Genomic DNA, 24,113 nt, shown 5'->3' with positions numbered 1-24,113 from the left:
TCTCCCAGAAGTGTGGGTGGAAGGGGTCTCTCACTACGTGGGAAGGCTGCATCATGAGAAAAACCACCTGTGCTCTATTTTCACATTTTCTCATCTTTCAAAGTAGCAGGAGGTGGAGAAGTGATACAAATGTGTTAGATTCAAGAGCAAAACTAAGAGACCAAACCACAGACTGGACTCAGCATTCATGTATCCTGCAGTCTGAACTTGGAATCTGATACATTCCCTCATTGGCTACCATCATTTTCTCAGCACGGAAGTGCTTCTTGTCCAACAAGGAAGCCAAATTGGGACCCATAGGCATGGAACGGCCCTGAAGGAATCAGGTGAAAAAGACAGTTGTTCCCAGTTTAATCACGGCATCCTTTAGGAGTGTGATCAATGCCACTTAACTAGGGAGCAGCGTTCTAAAAATAGTTTACCTGGGCCACAGGTCACCATAGCGTCCATCACTGGGGTGAAAATCAACCACTCATACCTGCAATTTCTACCTGAGTTCTTGTCAAATCTTTGACCTTCCTTGGAGTAATTTTACACTTCTCTGCCATAGAATTCTTCACCAACCGCACAACATACCAGTTGCGATAGTGAGATATAATTCCCCCAAAATGCCCCTTTATTTCTTTAATCTGGTGGCATAGATTTAAATTAGGGACTAAATTCAGGTGCGGTTTACAATCCCTGTAAGACACCAAATGTCAGGTATCTATTAACAATAGGTGTCTTTCTGCACTCGATCACATTCAACACGGATTTCATTTTCTACACATTTGTATCTCCTCCCAGGGGTGAGCGGAACAGAAACGTCACTTCCATTTTTCCCATCCCCACCTAGCTAGGGATTGCATTTCCCAAATAATAGGCAACATGTATCTGATTAGGAAGGAGCTATCTTCAGGAGCTATCTCCTGCAGGGCCTGGGTCACAACTGCTTTGGGAGCCAGATGCATGGGTATTTTGCTTAGTTCCAAGTCATTTACCAGGGAATCCTCTTCCCAGCCCTTTTGAAAAAATATTGACCTAACCAATTGAACAACATGGGGGTTGGGATAGTGATGGGGAATAAGGGAATCCCTCTGACTTACCCTATCTTCTTCTGTTGTTACAGAGGGTGAAATGACATTTTTCCTATCCCTGCCCTGTTCCTGATCTTTGTTATAGTTCAATATATTTTAAGTAAGGAAAATGGTAGTAAAAATATCTGCTCTCCAGCCCAACCTGCAGCAACGTCAGAGCAACTGAGAATGAAACAATTTGTTCCTGAAGGGGGAACCTGATGACTAACAATTGCTTTGAAATGGGGGAACAGTATAACTGAGATGCTCAGGGTTTGTTTAGACGAGGAAAAGTGATGGAGTTTAGGTCAGGTCAAGGGGAAAGCTAATGCCAACCACTGCACCTGTATCTGCTCTACAACTATAATTGTCTTTTTACACCAAGATCACTAACTTGAGCAGCCAACGCCATGTACAGTCCTAGTGGATGTAAGGCACAGGTAGTTTTTGCCCCAGTGTAGCTTGTTGGGCTCAAACCTCTCTCCCCCACCTGGAGCTGATGAACATTCCTGGCTGGAGGGGGACACACTCCTACGACTCAAAAGGAAAGGGGTTGATAGAAAAGATCCCAGGACTGACCCCAAAGAAGGGTGAGCAGCAAAAGACAGAAGCAGGCAACTCCTCTGGGGGAGCTGAGAGACCACGGTGAAGATGGTGCAAAGATCACTATGTGGGAATTAGCAAATGTGATTTTAAAAAAAAAAAATCTTTGGTCAGCCCTAGTCAAGGCATTTATTACAGTTCTCTCTCATGTGGATTTTCTGATGTCTAGTAAGGATTGAGCTCTGATTGAAGCTTTTCCTGCACTCAGAGCATGTGTAGGGCCTCTCTCCTGTGTGGATTCTACGATGTGTGATCAGGTCAGAGCTCTGATTGAAGCTTTTCCCACACTCAGAGCATATGTAGGGCCTCTCTCTTGTGTGGATTTTCTGATGTGAGATGAGGGCTGAAGTATGAATAAAGCATTTACCACACTCAGAACATCCATAAGGTTTCTCACCTGTGTGGATTCTCCGATGTCTGAGAAGGCTTGAGTTCTGACTGAAACTTTTCCCACACTCAGGGCACGTGTAGGGTTTCTCTCCAGTGTGGGTTATCCAATGTCTGATAAGGGTAAAGCTCTGATTGAAGCTTTTCCCACACTCAAAACACATGTAGGATTTCTCTCCTGTGTGGATTCTCTGATGTTTGATAAGGGCAGAGCTCCCATCAAAGCTTTTCCCACACTCATGGCATGTGTAGCGTGTCTCTTCCAAGTTGATTCTCTCATGTGTAACAAGATCTGAGTGGCTACTGAAGTTTTCCTCTGGCCTCTGCTGACTCTCGCAGGCTTTTGCTTCTTCTGCGAGTGCACAACTCCCGGAAACATTCCCTTTGGATCTTCCTGATAACGTCCCATATGGTTCTAGTGGCTCAGCATCTTCCTGCTGGGGTTTTTCCTCCTCATTCTCACTCACCATCCCATCACCTGATGGGAGACAGAGAGAATCCAGACATAGGTCACTCCCTGCACCACAGAGAAAGGAAATCTCAGAGACAGGAATGGAAAAAGGGACGAACAAACTAAAATACGTGCAGGAGAGATCAAACCTATCAGGAGCTGATTTTCCCCAAACCCTTCCCCAGAGGAGAGAGGAAGGGATCAGTTCTGGGTCCACATCTCACCAGAACACTGAGGGGAAAGCGAGATCGGGGAGGGACCTGCTGCCGGATGTCAGTCAGGATAGGTGGGAAGCCATGAGTGACATCTGCCTAACGATTCCACATCTGCAGGGAACAATCCTGAACTTGGAGAGCTCACAAGGTCTTTGAAGGGCATCCCAAATGTTTCCTGTATTCATGGACAGTTTCTGAGTTGCCTTAACCAATTCCCTACCTGTGCAGGCAGCTCTCGGGAGCACTTCTTTCTCAGAGCCCTGGAGGTCTGGGACCCACGGTTCTTCCCCTCGTTCCAGCTGCGAGATCCCATCAGGTTTGGAAACTGGGAACTCTATTCCAGGCAAAGAAAACAAGGGAGGTCAGTGGAATTTGTGGGATACTTGTCACAAGGAATATTCCATGGTTTTAACCTCAGCTCATTTTTAAGCAGTAACATCCCAAGACCAGCTTCCTTGGCTCAAAGTGGCAGGAGAGTTATTATTATAAATCATATTCATTATCTTAGTGCCCAAGGACCAACAAACACTGGGTCCCCATTGTGCTAGGCAAAGTACATACACAGAATAGTAGATGGCTCATGCCTTGAAGAATTTACAATCTAAATAGACAAGACAGACACAGAATGGGGGAAGGGGTAGAACCCACCGTTAGAATGTAGATATACTGAGGCCTGCCTGTAAAGCCTATAGTTTAAGAACTTAGGTGTATATTTATCACTTAGCTAGTTACAGGGGTATAAAAACAAAGAATCAAAATCACAGTCCACCTATGTATGGGCCTTCTCTCACTCGGATAGTCCGAGGGCTTGTTGTTAGGGTAAGGCCTTTGGCTAAGCAGCAGGGGCAGCCATAAGCTGGGAAGTGTCTGGTCACATCCCAAACCAGTCACACTGAATAAGGCGGTATTGGGCTGTTAGGAAGCTGATCCTGCCCAGATAGTGCCCATCACCACCACATAAAGAAACAGATCTTAAGATGGTTAAAGAAAACTTAGTTTGATAGCACCCTGTCTGGCAAGAAATCGCTTATCAATGGTTGTGGTTGTGAAACCCTCATTTCTCTATTGTTTTATCTTTATGGCCACCACTTTTCTATTGTTAATCTGTCTGGTTCTCTAATTGTTTCTGTCTGCTGTATAATAAATTTTGCTAGGTGTAAGTTAATTAGGGTAGTGGAATATAATTGGATAGAGAATTATGTTAAAATATGTTAGGATTGGTTAGTTAAATTTCAATAAAATGATTGGTTAAGGTATGGCCGAGAATATTCCTGTATAAACGGAGTCAAACAGGAAGGGGAAGGGGAAGGGAAATTGCAATCATGTTTGTTAAGGGGGGTAACAGGAACAGGGAATGGGGAACAGGGACACAGGCAAGGCATCAGAGCTGGGAAGAGAACACTGGGGAATGGACTCTGTCAGCACATAGAGATAAGCCCGACTGGTGTGAAGGGCTTCAGAATATGCTTGCTTGGAAACTAACCCCAATAAACATTGCATTATCTGCACTTTGGACTTCTGGTCTTTTGCTGCCTGTGTGACAAGAACCAGGGAAGTGGGAGGCCCTCTTAAAAAACTGACCTGACCCAATAACTAAGAGTATGTCTACGCTACAAAATTAGGTCGATTTTATAGAAGTCAATTTTTAGATATCAATTTTATACAGTCGATTGTGTATGTCCCCACTAAGCGCATTATGTTGGAGGAGCATGTCCTCAATACCTTGGATAGCATTGACTTACAGAGCAGTGCACTGTGGGTAGCTGTCCCACACTTCTCGCAGTCTCCGCTGCCCATTGGAATTCTGGGTTAACCTCCCAATGCCTGATGGGGCAAAAACATTGTCGTGGGTGGCTTTGGGTACATGTCGTCAGTCGCCCTTCCTCCCTCCGTGAAAGCAATGGCAGACAATCATTTTGTGCCTATTTTCCTGGGTTACTCGTGCAGACACCACACCACAGCAAGCATGGAGCCTGCTCACCTCACCGCTGCTGTTTGAGCATTGTAAACACCTCACGCATGATCCTGGAGTTTGGGCAGAACCTGGCTGAAAGACTCCAGCACGAGGACGATTGTGAGGAGGACATGGACACAGATGTGAACCTGCTGCTCACAAACTGGGAAGAATTAGTAGGGGAAGCAAAAATGGACGGGAACCTGGGAGGCAGTGACCATGAGATGGTCGAGTTCAGGATCCTAACACAAGGAAGAAAGGAGATCAGAAGAATACAGACACTGGACTTCAGAAAAGCAGACTTTGACAACCTCAGGGAACTGATGGGCAGGATCCCCTGGGAGAATAACATGAGGGGGAAAGGAGTCCAGGAGAGCTGGCCGTATTTTAAAGAATCCTTATTCAGGTTGCAGGAACAAACCATCTTGATGTGTAGAAAGAATAGTAAATATGGCAGGCGACCAGCTTAGCTTAACAGTGAAATCCTTGCTGATCTTAAACACAAAAAAGAAGCTTACAAGAAGTGGAAGATTGGACAAATGACCAGGGAAGAGTATAAAAATATTGCTCGGGCATGCACGAGTGTTGTTAGCAACAAGAAGAAAGTCAAGGAAAGTGTGGGCCCCTTACTGAATGAGGGAGGCAACCTAGTGAAAGAGGATGTGGAAAAAGCTAATGTACTCAATGCTTTTTTTGCCTCTGTCTTCACGAACAAGGTCAGCTCCCAGACTACTGCACTGGGCAGCACAGCATGGGGAGGACGTGACCAGCCCTCTGTGGAGAAAGAAGTGGTTCGGGACTATTTAGAAAAGCTGCACGAGCACAAGTCCATGGGGCCGGACTCGTTGCATCCAAGAGTGCTAAAGGAATTGGCGGATGTGATTGCAGAGTCATTGGCCATTATCTTTGAAAACTCATGGCAATCAGGGGAAGTCCCGGACGACTGGAAAAAGGCTAATGTAGTGCCCATCTTTAAAAAAGAGAAGAAGGAGGATCCTGGGAACTACAGGCCAGTCAGCCTCACCTCAGTCCCTGGAAAAATCGTGGAGCAGGTCCTCAAGGAATCCATTCTGAAGCACTTAGACGAGAGAAAAGTGATCAGGAACAGTCAGCATGGATTCACCAAGGGCAAGTCATGCCTGACTAATCTAATTGCCTTCTATGACGAGATAACTGGCTCTGTGGATGAGGGGAAAGCGGTGGACGTGTTGTTCCTTGACTTTAGCAAAGCTTTTGACACAGTCTCCCACAGTATTCTTGCCAGCAAGTTAACGAAGTATGGGCTGGATGAATGGACTATAAGGAGGATAGAAAGCTGGCTTGATTGTCGGGCTCAACGGGTAGTGATCAATGGCTCCATGTCTAGTTGGCAGCCAGTATCAAGTGGAGTGCCCCAAGGGTGGTTCCTGAGGCCGGTTTTGTTCAGTATCTTCATTAATGATCTGGAGGATGGTGTGGATTGCACTCTCAGCAAGTTTGCAGATGACACTAAACTGGGAGGAGAGGTAGATACGCTGGAGGGTAGGGATAGAATACAGAGGGCCCTAGACAAATTAGAGGATTGGGCCAAAAGAAATCTGAGGAGGTTCAACAAGGACAAGTGCAGAGTCCTGCACTTAGGACGGAAGAATCCAATGCACCGCTACAGACTAGGGACCGAATGGTTCGGCAGCAGTTCTGCAGAAAAGGACCTAGGGGTTACAGTGGACCAGAAGCTGCATATGAGTCAACAGTGTGCCCTTGTTGGCAAGAAGGCCAATGGCATTTTCGGCTGTATAAGTAGGGGCATTGCCAGCAGATCGAGGGACGTGATTGTTCCCCTCTGTCATAAATATAAAGGGAAGGGTAAACCCCTTTAAAATCCCTCCTGGTCAGAGGAAAAATCCTCTTACCTGTAAAGGGTTAAGAAGCTAAAGGTAACCTCGCTGGCACCTGACCAAAATGACCAATGAGGACACAAGATACTTTCAAAATCTGGGAGGAGCGAGAAAAAAAAACAAAGGGTCTGTGTCTGACTGTATGATGCTTTGGCCGGGGACAGAACAGGAATGGAGTCTTAGAACTTAGTAAGTAATGTAGCTAGGTATGTGTTAGATTATGATTTCTTTAAATGGCTGAGAAAATAGCTCTGCTGAATAGAATGAATATTCCTGTCTGGGTGTCTTTTTTGTAACTTAAGGTTTTGCCTAGAGGGATTCTCTATGTTTTGAATCTAATTACCCTGTAAGGTATTCACCATCCTGATTTTACAGAGGTGATTCCTTTACTTCTATTAAAAGTCTTCTTGTAAGAAAACTGAAAGCTTTTTCATTGTTCTAAGATCCAAGGGTTTGGGTCTGTGGTCACCTCTGCAAATTGGTGAGGATTTTTACCAAACCTTCCCCAGAAAGTGGGATGGATGGGTTGGGAGGATTTTTGGGGGAAAGACGTGTCCAAACCACATTTCCCAGTAAACCCAGATAAAGTTTGGTGGTGGCAGTGGAAATCCAAGGGTAAAATAATTTTGTACCTTGGGGAAGTTTTAACCTAAGCTGGTAAAAGTAAGCTTAGGAGGTTTTCATGCAGGTCCCCACATCTGTACCCTAGAGTTCAGAGTGGGGAAGGAACCTTGACACCCTCTATTCGACATTGGTGAGGCCTCATCTGGAGTACTGTGTCCAGTTTTGGGCCCCACACTACAAGAAGGATGTGGAAAAATTGGGGAGAGTCCAGCAGAGGGCAACAAAAATGATTAGGGGGCTGGAACACATGAGTTATGAGGACAGGCTGAGGGAACTGGGATTGTTTAGTCTGCAGAAGAGAAGAATGAGAGGGGATTTGATAGCTGCTTTCAACTACCTCAAAGGGGGTTCCAAAGAGGATGGATCTAGACTGTTCTCAGTGGTAGCAGATGACAGAACAAGGAGTAATGGTCTCAAGTTGCAGTGGGGGAGGTTTAGGTTGTATATTAGGAAAAACTTTTTCCCTAGGAGGGTGGTGAAACACTGGAATGTGTTACCTATGGAGGTGGTGGAATCTCCTTCCTTGGAAGTTTTTAAGGTCAGGCTTGACAAAGTCCTGGCTGGGATGATTTAGTTGGGGATTGGTCCTGCTTTGAGCAGGGGGTTGGACTAGATGACCTCCTGAGGTCCCTTCCAACCCTGATATTCTATGATTCTATGTTCCTGAAAGCACGGGCTGTGGCAATTGGGACATCATGGCGGCAGTAGGGCTGGTTGATACAGTGGAATGCTGATTCTGGGCCAGGCAAACAAGCACAGACTGATGGGACCGCATAGTGTTGTGGGTTTGGGATAATTCACAGTGGCTGCAAAACTTTCGCATGCGTAAGGCCACTTTCCTTGAACTTTGTGAGTTGCTTTCCCCCACCCTGAAGTGCAGGAATACCAAGATGACAGCTTCTCTGACAGTTGAGAAGAGAGTGGCAATAGCCCTGTGAAAGCTTGCAACACCTGACTGCTACCAGTCAGTCGGGAATCAATTTGGAGTGGGCAAGTCTACTGTGGGGACTGCTGTGATCCAAGTAGCCAATGCAATCACTGATGTTCTGCTATCAAGGGTAGTGACTCTGGGAAATGTGCAGCTCATACTGGATGGCTTTGCTGCAATGGGGTTCCCTAACTGTGGTGGGGCGATAGATGGAACCCATATCCTTATCTTTGCACCAGACCACCTTGCCAACCAGTACGTAAACAGCAAGGGATACTTCTCAATGGGGCTGCAAGCACTGGTGGATCACAAAGGACGTTTCACTGAGATCAACGTGGGGTGGCCGGGAAAGGTGCATGATGCTCGCATCTTTAGGAACTCCAGGCTGTTTGAGCAGTTGCAAGAAGGGACTTAGTTCCCAGACCAGAAAATTACCATGGGGGGGTGTTGAAATGCCAATAGTTATCCTTGGGGACCCAGCCTACCCCTTGCTCCTATGGCTCATGAAGCCGTACACAGGCAGCCTGGACAGTAGAAAGGAGTAGTTCAGCTTTAGGCTGAGCAAGTGCAGAATGGTGATAGAATGTGCCTTTGGACTTTTAAAAGCCCACTGGCACTGTTTGCTGACTAGGTTAGACCTCAGCGCAACCAACATTCCCATCGTTATTGCTGCTTGCTGTGTGCTCAATAATATCTGTGAGAATAAGGGGGAGATGTTTACGGCAGGGTGGGAGGTTGAGGCAAATTGCCTGGTGGCTGATTTTGAGCAGCCAGACACCAGGGTGATTAGAAGAGCATAGCTAGGCGTGCTATGTGTCAGAGAGCTTTTGGAAACCAATTTCATGACTGGCCAGGGTACAGTGTGACAGTTGTGTGTGTTTCTTCTTGCTGCAAACCTGCCCCCTTTGTTGACTTTAATTCCCTGTAAGCCAACCACCCTCCCCCATTCGATCGCAGCTGGCAAAGGGTATAAAGTAACTATTGTTTTGAAACCATGCATTCTTTCTTTATTAATTTTTTAAAAAGTGAGATAATTGACAAGGTAGCCTGGGTGGGGTGCGATACGGGAGGAGGGAAGGACAAGGCCACATTGCTTATTGTGGCCACACTACAAATCAAAACTGTTTGAATGCCAGTCTTCTGTTGCTTGAGCCATCCTGTGGAGTAGAATGGCTGGGTACCCGGAGCCTCCCCGCCACGTTCTTGGGCGTCTGGATGAGGAGGATATGGAACTTGGGGAAGAGGGTAGGTGGTTATGCAATGGATGCAGCAGGGGTGTGTGCTCGTGTTGGTGTTCCTGCAGCTCCAACAGTCGCTTCATCATGGCCGTTTGCTCCCCCATTAGCCTCAGCATCGCCTCCTGCCTCTGCTCTTCGCACTCACTTAATGCTTTCCTGTCCTCTGCCATGGAATGCTTCCGTGCATTAGGCTGTGCCCTATCAGTGGGAGAGGACTGCATGAGCTCGGAAAACATGGCATTGCGAGTGCGTTTTTTTCACCTTCCAATCTGTGATAACCACAGGGATAGAGACAATGGGGGGACCATAGAAACATTTGCACCCGGGGGCAGATAAAAAGGAGAGTAAAATTTAAGATAAAAAGGGAGAGTAAAATTTAAGATGATACATTTCTGAGAACAAAAGGGAGACTCTTTCACAATGAATCAAGCAATTCACAGCAGACAGCACATGTGCTTTAGGTACAAGGTCACATTTTGCCTTTTATATTGAGTGCCTGCCGGCATGGTGACACATCACACACAGCTGGGCAGCAGAATTCAGATGCCAGGCAGCCATGGTAAGGCTCAGGGTACGCGGGGTTGGCTTCTCATGCAGAACATGTGGGAATGGTTTCACATTGCAGTGGCCTCCTTTCCCATAGCATGCAGTGCCGGCTGGGTTTCACATTTAAAAGGAGGGGCTGCAGTTTTCGGGTGGATATGCAGCACACACCTACCCCCACCCCACCATGTGGCTATTCTTTGGGATGGTCCCTTCACCCCTCCCCCCACCACGTGGCTATTCTCTGGGATGATCCCTTTTAGCCAAGCGCAAACAACCCAGCATGAATGGGGTCCTTTTACTGTTCCCTTAGACAAATTCCTCTATTTCAACCAGGTGACCATGAATGATATCATTCTCCTGAGGCTAACACAGAAAGATAAAGACTGAATGTTGCTTGAATGTGACCAAAACCCAGAACCATTCGCTGCCATGCTTTGTGCTGCAATGATTCCAGACCACTTACTACTGGCTTGGCATGGTAGCATCCTACCGTGGAGGATGAAATAAGGCAGCCCTCCCCAGAAACCTTCCACAAAGGCTTTCAGAGTACCTCCAGGAGAGCTTCATGGAGACGTCCCTGGAGGATTCCGCTCCATCCCCAAACATGTTAACAGACTTTTCCAGTAGCTGTACTGGCCGCGAATGTATCCCAAGTCTTCAGGGCAAATCAAACATTAAACACGACTGCCTTTAAACCCCTGTACTGTAGTTACAAATGTGCACTCACCAGAGCTGCCTTTTCCAGCTTCAGCGTCGGGGATCCTGCCTTGGGAGGGTATTGGCTCCAGGGTGATGAAAAGGTCCTGGCTGCTGGGGAGAACGGATTCACCACGTGCCTGCTGCTCATTCTCTTCCTCCCCCTCATCCACAAAATCCTCCTCCCTGTTGTGTGAGACTCCCCCCTTGCAGCTGTCCACGGACAGTGGTGGGGTAGTGGTAGGGTCCCCTCCTAGAATGCCATGCAGCTGATCATAGAAGCAGCATGTATGGGGCTCTGACCTGGAGCGACCATTTGCCTCCTTTGTTTTTTGGTAGGCTTGCCTGAGCTCCTTGACTTTCACAGGGCACTGCTGTGTGTCCCTGGTGTAGCCTCTCTCCACCAGGCCCTGTGCGATTTTGGCATGTATATCTGCATTTCTTCTTTTTGATCGGAGTTCTGCCTCCACAGATTCTTCTCCCCATACAGCAATCAGATCCAGTGTCTCCCTTTTGGTCCATGCTAGAGCTCGTTTGCGATTCTGGGGGGACTGCATGGTCACCTGTCCTGCTGAGCTCGCCATGCAGACCAAACAGGAAATGAAATTAAAAATTTCCTGGGGCTTTTCCTGTCTACCTGGCTAGTGCATCGGAGTTGAGAGTGCTGGCCAGAGCGGTCACATTGGAGCACACTGGGATAGCTCCCGGAGGCCAATACCGTCGCATTGCATCTTCACTGCCCCAAATTCCACCCAGCAAGGTCGATTTTAGCGCTACTCCACACGCCAGGGAGGAGTACAGAAGTTGATTTTAAGAGCCCTTTAGGTCAACAGAATGGGGTTGGTTGTGTAGATGCATTCATTTTAAAATCAACCCAACGCTGCTAAATTCAACCTAACCCTGTAGCGTAGACCAGGGCTAAGAGGTAAGCCTTTAAGGAAGGTTTTAATACACTTTGGAACTGATCAGGGAGTCCCATGAGGACTGATGAGGGGGCCATGGTAAATATGCATTTAGATCCTTTTCTTGTTTTATATCTTTTCCCCATAAGGCACACTGTCATGGATCCATAGGATCTGTGCAATGCCCTGGATTTTAAACAGCCCTTGGGAAGCCTCTGGCTTCAACGCACCTATTTCAACCCGTGAACTCTGCCAGCAGGCCCAGCTGAACTACACTCCTCTTCAGAGACCGTTCCTCATTCATGCTTCAATGCACCTCAGCAAGTTTTTGCTGTGACACTGGGCAGACTTTTAAAACATAGCAGGGTTTATTAGTCAACCGAAACACAGCATTGGAAAGTCCTTAGATTAGGACAGAGAAGCAAAGAAGACAATATAGTCCAGACTGGACAATGCCTTTGAGCCATGCTGCTGTTGAAAACAGTTTCCTTTCACTGTGCCTGTCCATTCGTCTTCGATCCAGTAGAGCTCCCTGCATCTGTGAGCCCATTTCTTCCTGCTCCCCAAAACACGAGTCCATGTATGCTTCACTCAGCCAAGCGGAGATCCTCCCGTGGACAGGTGACAATTATTCCCTTGTCTCTGTCGGGTATTCCACTGATGTAAGTTGGTTCCAGCCAGTCCTTAATGAGCCATTCAGATCACCCCATGACAGCTACATGACAAAACACCTCATGTCTCCTGCTCTGTCTAATCATAGCAATACTAATCACAGAGGGAAACTGAGGTGTGTATTCGCATCATAGAAGTACCACCAAAATTCCCACCTCTATTTTACACACACACACAGCCCTTGGAGAGAAACCAAAGCACAGGAACAGGATGTTTGTCCTCCACTGTGTTCACTGGACTAGCTGCAACCCTCCAACCCTGGTCAAAAAGGAGAGGCATGTGGGTCCCTAGCCATAGAGAGGGGCTGGCTAGAGTCCTGATACCGGAGAGGGCATTCCTTGAGCAGAGCATGGAGGCAGGTCAAAGGCTTAGCTACCCCAGAACTGTGACATCGCAAAAGCGCATTTCGGGGAATTAGGAAATCTAGTGACTCAGGTGTAATGGGAGGGAGATGTGTAATGTGGAAAACGCTGGGGAACTAAACACTAAAATTCAGCAAAAAGAAAAGGAGTACTTGTGGCACCTTAGAGACTAACCAATTTATTAGAGCGTAAGCTTTCGTGAGCTACAGCTCACTTCATTGGATGCATATTGTGGAAACTGCAGAAGGTCTATCCCCGGCAAAGACAGAATATAGACAGACACACAGACCCTTTGTTTCTCTCCCTCCTCCCAGCTTTTGAAAGTATCTTGTCTCCTCATTGGTCATTTTGGTCAGGTGCCAGCGAGGTTACCTTTAGCTTCTTAACCCTTTACAGGTGAGAGGAGCTTTCCCCTGGCCAGGAGGGATTTCAAAGGGGTTTACCCTTCCCTTTATATTTATGACACGCCCCCCAAATCTCAGCTAGGGTGAAACACTGGCTGGGATTTCTTCCTGGAGCTCTAGGAAAAACAGAGTTAATAAGACACATGCATCTCTAAATATACTACCAAGTACATAAAGACTAACAATATTTTCTACATCTCAAGGATGATTTTAACCAGTTGATTCTGGGAAACTTTCACAGGAGAGTGCATCCGCCACTTTGCTAGAAGCTCCTGAGATGTGTTGGATGTCAAAATCAAAATCTTGGAGAGCTAAACTCCACCGAAGTTTTTTGTTAGTTTCTTTGACTTCTGCAGTTTCCACAGTATGCATCCGATGAAGTGAGCTGTAGCTCACAAAAGCTCATGCTCAAAATAAATTGGTTAGTCTCTAAGGTGCCACAAGTACTCCTTTTCTTTTTGCGAATACAGACTAACATGGCTGTTACTCTGAAACTAAAATTCAGGAGCAACAGCCTCTAATTCTTCCAGAAAAGGAGAACGTAAGAAACAAGAACTAGGCCACACAACTTCAGGAGGGACAGGCTCAGAGACACAAGGAGCCTGGAAGGACGACAGCTTTAGGTTGCTGCAGATGGAGAGAGGGGGGACAAGGCTCTCCCCAAACTCTCACTCCTGTTGACCCTGACCTGTGACCTATGACCCAGTCTCAGGTCTTGTGGGTAATTTTATACTTGCTAGAGGTAAAATGTCATTATCAGAGTATTGCTTATCAGCTTGGAACATGCATGGAGGGGCAAGGAGGTGAACAGAAATAAATGGGTTATTAAGCTTGTTAATGGCAGTGGTGAGCTGGAGCCGGTTGTTAAATTTAGAAGCCCTTTGAGAACTGGTTGTCCCACGACTTCTAAAAGGGCTTTGACATTTAACAACCAGCCCAAAGTGGTGCCTTAGGCACCGACTCCATGGGTGCTCTGGGGCTGGAGCGCCCACAGGGAAAATTTGGTGGGTGCAGAGCACCCACCAGCAGGTCCCCGCCCCGTCCCACGCCCGGCCCCAGCTCACCTCCGCTTCCCCCCTACCCCCTGAGTTATGCTCCACCCCGCTCTGCTTCTCCATGCCCAAACAGCTCATTCGTGGGACGGAGAAAGAGAGCGGGGCGGTGTGTTCAGGGGCGGAGGCGGAGCAGAGGTGAGCTGGGGCCGGGCGGGGAGCTGCCGGTGGGTGCTCTGAGCCCACCAAATTTTCCCTGGGGGTGCTTCAGCCCTGCAGCACCCGGGGAGTCGGCACCTAAGGCGCCACTTTTGATGTGATCAGTGGGGGGAGCAGCTGCTCCCCCTGCTCCCCCCAGCTACGCTCCTCCGCCCCTAGGAGCCAAAGGGACCTGCCGGATGCTTCCCGGGAGCAGCCCCAGGTAAGCACCACCGGGACTCACCATCTCGCCCCCCGGCAGGTCCCTCTGGCTCTTAGGGGCGGGGTGGGCATCCACTACGGTGACCCACGAGACCTTCCTGCCCGGTTCCGGGAGAAGTCAGGGGACAGGGGTGGATGGGGCAGGAGTCCTGGGGCACGGGGAGGGAACCGGTGGTTAATATTTGGCAGCTCATCACTGGTTAAGGCCCTTATATTAGGTCCAGGCTTTATGGGAGTGGTTATGCTAAAGTCTGGGATTTACCTGAATAGGCCTAAGGAGAGAATCCCAGGTCAGATATTTTGCACCCTCATTTTGAGAGGCTAATGAGGAACCACAAACAGGTGCAATAAGCCACAGGATTCTGAAAGAAGGAAGTTGGGGGGGGGCAGCTTCAGCAATTAGGTTGCTATGCAGTATCTCAGCAGTTGGACTGCATTCATATATTGGAATTATTTATTAATAAGTGATGTAAATCATGAGTCTTGATGCTTAATTATGGACTTCCCAAAGGCCACATATGGGTTGTGGCAGATATTGACAGTCTTGTAATCAGAGTAAAGGAGCAGATATCGTATATATCTGTACTATTACCATAAGGAAGCAGATAAAATACCTCTCCTAGTCACCATTTTTTGTGTTTGTCAGGTCCTGGAGACAGTGTAAATTGAAGCAGGGCCTCCCTTCTGATGGTCTCCCTTGTCCTTTGATCTTTGTCTCCAATGATGTCCATAACTGGCAAGTATGCACAGTGCAAGACCCTCTTTACTACATTTATCTTAGTCTAATCGTTAGGTGCATTGATCCTTGCCTATGATTTCAGTTATAACTGTCTGTATTAAATCAAGTTCTGTGTCTTTCACCAAATTTCATCTTCTCAATTAACTTTGAGTAGCCAGGTACAGGGGCAAGCTGTACCCCAATATGTAACCTTAGAGGTGTAAAAATTGTCACTCTGTGACACCATCAACAGTGTCCGTTTGTGCTGGGTAGCGGCCCGGCTATGGGAGGGAGGAATGCAGCAAGGACTCAGGATCGGTGGCCGGGGTCGCTGTGCATAGAGATGGGGAGGGGGGTAATGAGTGGGAGAGGGAGGTCAAGAGTTAAAATAATATTTGGGGGGGGAAATGTATAATGAAGTGAAACTGAACAGAAATAAAACTGGAGCGTAGGCTCTAAAGCAACAAGACTTGGGTAGGGATTCGGGGTTAAAGGTCTGGGATCCCCCACAGATCTAGATCCCCAAACCTCTCTTCCCTCAAACTGACCCACCCAGCCCACTTCCTGGGTGCCTTCCTCCACACTCCCCTCCGTTTCTTCCCATTACTCTCAGCCATCACCACCTCCCGGCACCTTGGGAGCTTTTTGTGTTCCCTCCTCATCTCACTACCTCATCCCCCGCCCCGCTCCATACCGCTAATCCTGCACACACCTTCCCCATGTCCTGGCACCCCAGAATGATCTACTCCCCCTTCTCCTCCCTTCCCATGGCTCTGTTCTCCCTTGACCCTTGGACTCCTAAATGGCAACATTATACGCTCTGCTATCAAAAGATGAGCTCATTTAATTGTCACACAAGCCATGCATCAGTCATACATGTATTTACTCAATTCTACAGGTGGCATATTTTCCTCTTAAAAAGAGGTAAAGGCATGAAAGCTCTAGTTATTAATGTAGTTATGAATGTATCCAATAAGGATACACTAAATGCCATTTTACAATGACTGATGGCACCAAAAAAGCAAATGTCCAAAAAATTATTCTAGTGGGTGGGAGATAAGGCCAAAAAAAGAAAAAAAAGGGGGGGAGGGGGGCAAGGAAACTTGTCAAAACTTGTATGATGAATGAAGGTATAAAGTTATTACTACTCAGGTTCTTTAGAGACCCCACAGCTTCTAATAACCCAGGGGACAGGACTCCTTACCCAGCAAGACCAAAGTCTCATAGTTCTCCTGCATGACGTCTCTGCAGAGGGCTCTCTGAGCGGGGTCCAGCAGAGCCCACTCTTCCCTGGTGAAATACACAGCCACCTCCTCGAAGGTCACCGGCCCCTGAAAGAGCAAGAGTCCCACACTCAGTACCCGCTGCCCCACTCACAGCCCCACTAGTCGTGGGGGAGAGGAGCCAATCAAATGGGAGCTCTGGGTGGCTTTGTCAGGAATCCCACCCCCAACCCACTCAGAGCACCCAAAAAACGGCAAGTGTCAGGGGGAAAAGAGAGAGCCCCTCCTCTCTCCCAGCAGATCCATCACACACCTACTAGCCACCGACTGATACAGGAGATGGAGCCCCTAGCAGGGTCCAGGGAGAGCTCCCTGGTAGGAAGCCCAGCGCTGTTCTCATTGTGAGGAGCTGGACAGGCCCAGCCTTAGTGGGGCGCGGACTAGGCGACATTCCGGGGGGGCCCTTGCTGAGGGGGTTCCTCTGGCAGGGGTGTCCTGACTCATCTCCCTACCTCTCTTCCGTGCTCGGTCTCTCTGGAGCTGAGGCAGGGGACACGAGTCTGTCCTGCTGCCTCGGGGTCAGGCGCGGGAGCTGCTGGCCGCAGCCTTCAGACTAGTGAGCGCCAATGTGTGTGAAGTGACAGTGTGCTGTGTCTCTCACACTCCCCCAACACCCCCCCCCCCACAATAGACACTTCAATTACTGTTATTACTTCCTGTCAAAATACGCAATGCACATACGTTCTCTGTAATTTTATTCTTTCACATTCGTTAAGGATTACAGTGCGGTTATTTTAGCTTTGTTTCAGAGTAACAGCCGTGTTAGTCTGTATTCGCAAAAAGGAAAGGAGGACTTGTGGCACCTTAGAGACTAACCAATTTATTTTGAGCATGAGCTTTTGTGAGCTACAGCTCACTTCATCGGATGCATGCCGTGGAAACTGCAGCAGACTTTATATACACACAGAGAATATGAACCAATACCTCCTCCCACCCCACTGTCCTGCTGGTAATAGCTTATCTAAAGTGATCATCAAGTTGGGCCATGTCCAGCTCAAATCCAGGTTCTCTCACCCTCCGCCCCCCCCCACACAAACTCACTCTCCTGGTCTGCGCGTTTCATAATTTTATTTCTGTCTTATGCTTAAATTCAGTTCTTTGAGTAATGAGTTCTCAAATGCCGAACCGGTCCTGGCTGGAGTAATTATTACTGTAATTAACATATTGTGCGTTTTCGTTCATTATTGAAAATGGCACAATCAAAGCATAGACTGTAAATTTTGCTTGTGCTTACCTTAGCAGTGCTTGTTTAAAAAAAAATTAGCTAAACACAAAATAGACACTGTGCAGATGAAGATCACGTATCTTCAAATTGCATTTTTAGTTATATCTGTAAAGTAACTTACAATTTCCTATGAAAATAAACGTAGTTCCAAGTACGATACGAATATCAATGCTGAAGTCAAATGTTAGTGTGTCACATACATGATAGGTTTCAGAGGAGCAGCCGTGTCAGTCTGTATCCGCAAAAAGAACAGGAGGACTTGTGGCACCTTCGAGACTAACCAATTTATTCGAGCATAAGCTTTCGTGAGCGACAGCTCATTTCATCGGATGCATTCAGTGGAAAATAGTGGGGAGATTTATATACACAGAGAACATGAAACAAAACCCATTGTTTCCATACAGACTGTAACAAGAGTGATCAGATAAGGTGAGCTATTACCAGCAGGAGAGCGGGGGGGCGTGCGGGTGGAAAAACCTTTTGTAGTGATAATCAACTGCTGGAAATGGCCCACCTTGACAAGAACATCTGAGGAACAGTGTGTGTGTGTGTGGGTGGGTGGGGGGGTGAACATGGGGAAGTAGTTTTACTTTGTGTAATGACCCATCCACACCCAGTCTTTATTCAAGCCTAAATTAATTGTATCCAGTTTGCAAATTAATTCCAATTCAGCAGTCTCTCGTTGGAGTCTGCTTTTGAAGTTTTTTTTGCTGAAGAATTGCCACTTTTAGGTCTGTAATCGAGTGACCAAAGAGATTGAAGTGTTCTCTGACTGGTTTTTGAATGTTCTAATTCTTGACATCTGATTTGTGTCTATTTATTCTTTTACGTAGAGACTGTCCAGTTTCGCCAATGTACATGGCAGAGGGGCATTGCTGGCACATATCACATTGTTAGATGTGCAGGTGAACGAAAAGAAGCCCTTGAGGAATTCCACCATGATTTCAACAATTTCTATCCCAACATCAACCTCAGCCTGGACCAGTCCACACAAGAGATCCACTTCCTGGACACTACGGTGCTAATAAGCGATGGTCACATAAACACCACCCTATACCGGAAACCTACTGACCGCTATTCCTACCTACATGCCTCCAGCTTTCATCCAGACCACACCACACGATCCATCGTCTACAGCCAAGCTCTATGATACAACCGCATTTACTCCAATCCCTCAGACAAACACCTACAAGATCTCTATCAAGTGTTCTTACAACTACAATACCCACCTGCGGAAGTGAAGAAACAGATTGACAGAGCCAGAAGAGTACCCACAAGTTACCTACTCCAGGACAGGCCCAACAAAGAAAATAACAGAAATCCACTAGCCATCACATTCAGCCCCCAACTAAAACCTCTCCAGTGCATCATCAAGGATCTACAACCTATCCTGAAGGACGACCCATCACTCTCACAAATCTTGGGAGACAGGCCAGTCCTTGCTTACAGACAGCCCCCCAACCTGAAGCAAACACTCACCAGCAACCACACACCACACAACAGAACCACTAACCCAGGAACCTATCCTTGCAACAAAGCCCGTTGCCAACTGTGTCCACATATCTATTCAGGGGACACCATCACAGGGCCTAATCACATCAGCCACACTATCAGAGGCTCGTTCACCTGCACATCTACCAATGTGATATACGCCATCCTGTGCCAGCAATGCCCCTCTGCCATGTACATTGGTCAAACTGGACAGTCTCTACGTAAAAGAATAAATGGACACAAATCAGACGTCAAGAATTAGACCATTCAAAAGCCAGTCGGAGACACTTCAATCTCTCTGGTCACTCGATTACAGACCTAAAAGTGGCAATTCTTCAGCCAAAAAACTTCAAAAACAGACTCCAATGAAAAAAGAAAAGGAGGATTTGTAGCACCTTAGAGACTAACAAATTTATTTGAGCATAAGCTTTCGTGAGCATCCGATGAAGTGAGCTGTAGCTCACGAAAGCTCATGCTCAAATAAATTGGTTAGTCTCTAAGGTGCCACAAGTCCTCCTTTTCTTTTTGCAAATACAGACTGACACGGCTGCTACTCTGAAAGACTCCAACGAGAGACTGCTGAACTAGAATTAATTTGTAAACTGGATCTAATTAATTTAGGTTTGAATAGAGACTGGGAGTGGATGGGTCATTACACGAAGTAAAACTATTTCCCCATGTTTATTCCCCCCCACACACACAGTTCCTCAGATGTTCTTGTCAACTGCTGGAAATGGCCCACCTTGATTACCACGACAAAAGGTGTCCCTCCCCCCACTCTCCTGCTGGTAATAGCTCACCTTACCTGATCACTCTTGTTACAGTCTGTATGGAAACAAAACCCATTGTTTCACATTCTCTGTGTATATAAATCTCCCCACTGTATTTTCCACTGAATGCATCCGATGAAGTGAGCTGCAGCTCACAAAAGCTTGTGCTCTAATAAATCTGTTAGTCTCTAAGGTGCCACAAGACCTCCTTTTCTTTCTGTTAAGCTTGAAACTGTAGCCACCAGAGCTGAACACACGGTGGTGTGATGCCACATTACAAAATGCACTTTAAATAAAATAAAAGGCTACACAATACACCACATACCATCCCACCCTTACTTCTGCTGGCGGTGGCATTGCCTTCAGAGCTGGGCGCTCGGCCAGTATCAGCCGCTGTCAGGCCTCCCTGCCAGCGCTTTATTTGTGCCACGGCTGAGCTCTGGCACGTCTTTCTATACAAATTAAGCACTAGAGGGAGGCATCGGGGCCTGGACGAGACGGTGGGGAGCCTGGGAGGACCAGGGGTGATGGGGGACACTAAAATACAAGTTCACCCAGGGTGCCATTTTCCCTAAGGCCAGTCCTGGAGCTGGATATGGAGGGAGGGGCATATCCTCCAAGGCAGTGGTTCTCAACCAGGGGTCCCTGGACCTCTGAGGGACTGCAAGCAGGTTTGAAGCGGTCCTCCAAGTGGGGCCAGTGTTCGACTTGCTTGGGCCTAGGGCAGAAAGCCCAAACCTCACTGCATGGGACTGAAGCCTGAGGCCATGAGCCTCAGGGGCTGAAGCCAAAGCTTGAGTAATTAGCTTTGCAGGGGCCCGTGTCACATGGGCCCCAGGCAATTGCCCTGGTTGCCACCCCCTAATGCCCAGCCCTGGCTTTTATATGCAGAAAACCATGCATATGTGGGGCCATCAAGTTTTTATATTATGTTGTGGGGCCTCAGAAAGAGGCCCCACAACCCCTCCCTAAGCTTCACTGGTGGGTGCCCCCTCTATATCTCATAGCAGCCACTGGTTAATCAGCTCTGGCTCCAGCACTGGGAGTCTGCTCCATTTTTCTAGCCCCACCTAGGTGGGTTGTTTCCTGTTCCACAAATTAGGGCATTTCAATCTTCTAACCTCACGGATCTGTTCCTAGAATCTAAGCCACATATTAAACAAGTCCCAACAGATTTGCTATGCCCTGGCTCCTCCCTTTCTCCACCCTGGGAATTTCCTGCCCCGCTCCAACCTCCAAACCAGATGGTGCAAACCTTCCCATCTCCGGGGTATTTGCTGTCCATCTCCCTCCTGCAGGAGCCCACCAGCAACCCCCCAGTAATTCCTACCTGAACTGGCTCCTTTGCAGCCATTTCTCTCCCCCGTCCCATGAGAGGATGGGATGAGCTGGAGGGAAACATGGACGTCATTCTGCAGACTGGCAGGGCGAGAAGGGCAGTTGTGGAGGTTTAAGAACAGGCTTTGATTTCACATCACGATTCCTCCAGGCCCTTTCCCTGCAGACAGACACCCTAGAGTCTGCCATGCTGGGAAAATGCTTGATCTCTTTAATACAGTGTGGACCTGGTCCCTCCTGCTTGGGCTAAACCCACAGAGACATTTTTCAGCCTCCCCAGTAATAAAAACAACAAGGAATCTGGCGGCACCTTAAAGACTAACAAATTTATTTGAGCATAAGCTTTTGTGGGTAAAAACCCCACTTCTTCAGATTTATGGAGTGAAAATTACAAGATGCAGACAGAAATTTACTGGCAAATGAAGAGAAGGGAGTTATCTCACAAGTGGAGAACCAGTGTTGACAGGGCCAATTTGATCAGGGCGGATGTAGTCCACTCCCAACAATAGATGAGGAGGGGTCAATTCCCGGAGAGGCCAAGCTGCTTTTGTAATGAGCCAGCCACTCCCAGTCCCTATTCAAACCCAAATTCATGGTGTTAAATTTGCAAATGAAGTTCAGTTCTGCTGGTTCTCTTTGAAGACTGTTTCTGAAGGGCTTTTTTTGTGTGTATGTGGGTTCAAGTATAACCACTTTCAAATCTGTTATAGAATGTCCAGGAAGATTGAAGTGTTCTCCACTGGTTAGGTAACTCCCTTCTCTTCATGTGCCGGTATATTTATGTCTAGTTTCAGAGTAGCAGCCGTGTTAGTCTGTATTCACAAAAAGAAAAAGAGGACTTGTGGCACCTTAGAGACGAACCAATTTATTTGAGCACAAGCTTTCGTGAGCTACAGCTCACTTCATTGGATGCATTCAGTGGAAAATACAGGGGGAGATTTATATACACAGAGAACATGAAACAATGGGTGTTACCATACACACTGTAACCAGAGCGATCAGGTAAGTTGAGCTATTACCAGCAGGAGAGCGGGGGGAAGGGGGGGAACCTTTTGTAGTGATAATCAAGGTGGGCCATTTCCAGCAGTTGACAAGAACACTGAGGAACAGTGAGTGTGTGTGTGTGTGGGGGGGCATAAACATGGGGAAATAGTTTTACTTGTGTAATGACCCATCCACTCCCAGTCTTTATTCAAGCCTAAATTAATTGTATCCAGTTTGCAAATTAATTCTAATTCAGCAGTCTCTCCTTGGAGTCTGTTTTTGAAGTTTTTTTTGCTGAAGAATTGCCACTCTTAGGTCTGCAATCCAGTGACCAGAGAGACTGAAGTGTTCTCCAACTGGTTTTTGAATATTTATGTCTGCATCTGTAATTTTCACTCCATGCAATCTGAAGAAGTGGCGTTTATACCCACAAAAGCTTATGCTCAAATAAATCTGTTATTTAAGGGGCCATCGGACTCCTTGTTGTTTTTGTGGATACAGACTAACACGGCTACCCCCTGATACCTGACACCCAGTAATAAAGTCTTTCAACAAGATGCTAAAAAGGAGCAGAATCAAAGGGGCTGGGCAGGCTCCATAGAGGCCACTGGCTCCTCCCTTCCCCTACCATGCCCTCTTGGTGGCAGAGGACAGCAACCCCATCCCCACCCCAGAGGAAGCCGTGTCTCAGGGCTCCCCCAAAGAGCACCCACTAACCCCGATTTCTTTTGGGGAATGACTCAGGGCCACAACTTCCCACTCAAACAAGGACAAATACCTGCAGACAAAATGGGTGAGGAAATATCCCAGAGCTGAGGAGAATAATTAAATTACAATTTGAGAATTAGGGAGAAAAATAGGGAAAAATAAGAGAACAGAGAGTCAATTTTAGGAAAAGCGAGGGAAATGCCTTGGATTTCATAGCCATATGTGGTAAGGGGAGAGAAAAGGGGGAAAACTAGAGAGAATTGTTTCAGTATATGGCACAAACAGGAAAAGGATGCAAGGAGCTCACCCCCTCTCTCTCACACACACACACACTTCTCCCCCTGGACTGTCCTGGCTGCACAGAGACCGTTCAATCCCCCACCTGCCCCACCGTCCTTCCCACCACCTCCAGCCACACAAAGGGGAACCCCCGGGCCCCATTCTCTGCCCCCACCTGCATCTCAGCGGGGCCAGGGGCAGATCCTGGCTGCAGCTGAGACCGGCCGCTCCGCTATAGGGCTCAGGCGGCTCCAGCGCGGCTGGCCGGCACGTGGGCAAACCAGGGAGCCGATTCCCGGGGGCTGCAGCGTCTGGGGCTCCCCGGGGCAGAGAGTCACGTTCCCGCCCGGCCCCAGCGCTCCCCCCGGGGGCTCTCACTCACCTGGAGTCCCCTGGCTCCGGAGCGGATGGTGAGAGTCCGGGGCTCTAGGAGGCTGGTTCCCCACGTGGCAGGGAAGGAGCTTTAATGACGGCCCCCCCCCCCAGCAGGGACCCCAGGGGGGAGCAGCCGCTGCCCAGCCCGGGCTCCCGGGAGGCAACAGCTGAGTCTGGTCCGGGCCCGAGCCCCGCCCCCAGGCGCTGCCCCGCCCCCGGGCTGTGACAGGCCCCGCCCCCAGGCGCTGCCCCGCCCCCGGGCTGTGACAGGCCCCGCCCCCAGGCGCTGCCCCGTCCCCAGCCTCTGGGCTTTGTTCCCACCGCTCCCCTTTCTTGCGTCTTGCAAAGAGCACCCCCGGGGCGGGCTGCAGCGCTGGCTGGGGCTGTCTGCAGTGGCTGAAGTTGCCTCCATGGCTTCTTCACCTGGGGGGCGGGAGCAGATGGGCCCGGGGTGTGCAAGCCAAGAGAGGGGGCAGGGGAAGAAGGGCTGTTTGGAAAGGTGGGTTTATTGCGGGGGGGTTGATCCACAGGGGATCAGAAGGAGTTGGGCAGCAGAGACTCAGGGAAATTGAGGGAACCCCGCAGGTGTTGGCCAGGGTTTGTACAGCACCTTGCA

General features: G+C 48.1%; 1 protein-coding gene across 2 annotated transcripts; it reads right to left on the bottom strand.

The window, feature by feature from the left end:
• Positions 1-242: 242 nt before the first annotated feature.
• Positions 243-23,684, bottom strand: LOC140904246 (uncharacterized). 2 transcript variants are annotated; one of them, XM_073326724.2, is made up of 5 exons: positions 23,505-23,684; positions 21,144-21,232; positions 16,249-16,375; positions 2,932-3,045; positions 243-2,562 (listed from the first exon to the last, which is right to left on the bottom strand). In XM_073326724.2, the coding sequence occupies exons 2-5, from the start codon at positions 21,222-21,224 to the stop codon at positions 1,775-1,777; spliced, it is 1,110 nt and encodes a 369-aa protein (XP_073182825.1). In that variant the 5' UTR covers positions 21,225-21,232; positions 23,505-23,684; the 3' UTR covers positions 243-1,774. The 2 variants fall into 2 exon arrangements, with proteins under 2 accessions (XP_073182825.1, XP_078707082.1); XM_078850956.1 differs by lacking the exon at positions 21,144-21,232.
• Between the last annotated feature and the right edge of the window lie 429 nt (positions 23,685-24,113).

Source organism: Lepidochelys kempii, chromosome 28 (assembly GCF_965140285.1).
Source record: "Lepidochelys kempii isolate rLepKem1 chromosome 28, rLepKem1.hap1, whole genome shotgun sequence".
Taxonomy (NCBI): Eukaryota; Metazoa; Chordata; order Testudines; family Cheloniidae; genus Lepidochelys; species Lepidochelys kempii.
The sequence above is the reverse complement of the archived record's forward strand: the minus strand, read 5'-3'. Positions and strand labels throughout refer to the sequence as shown.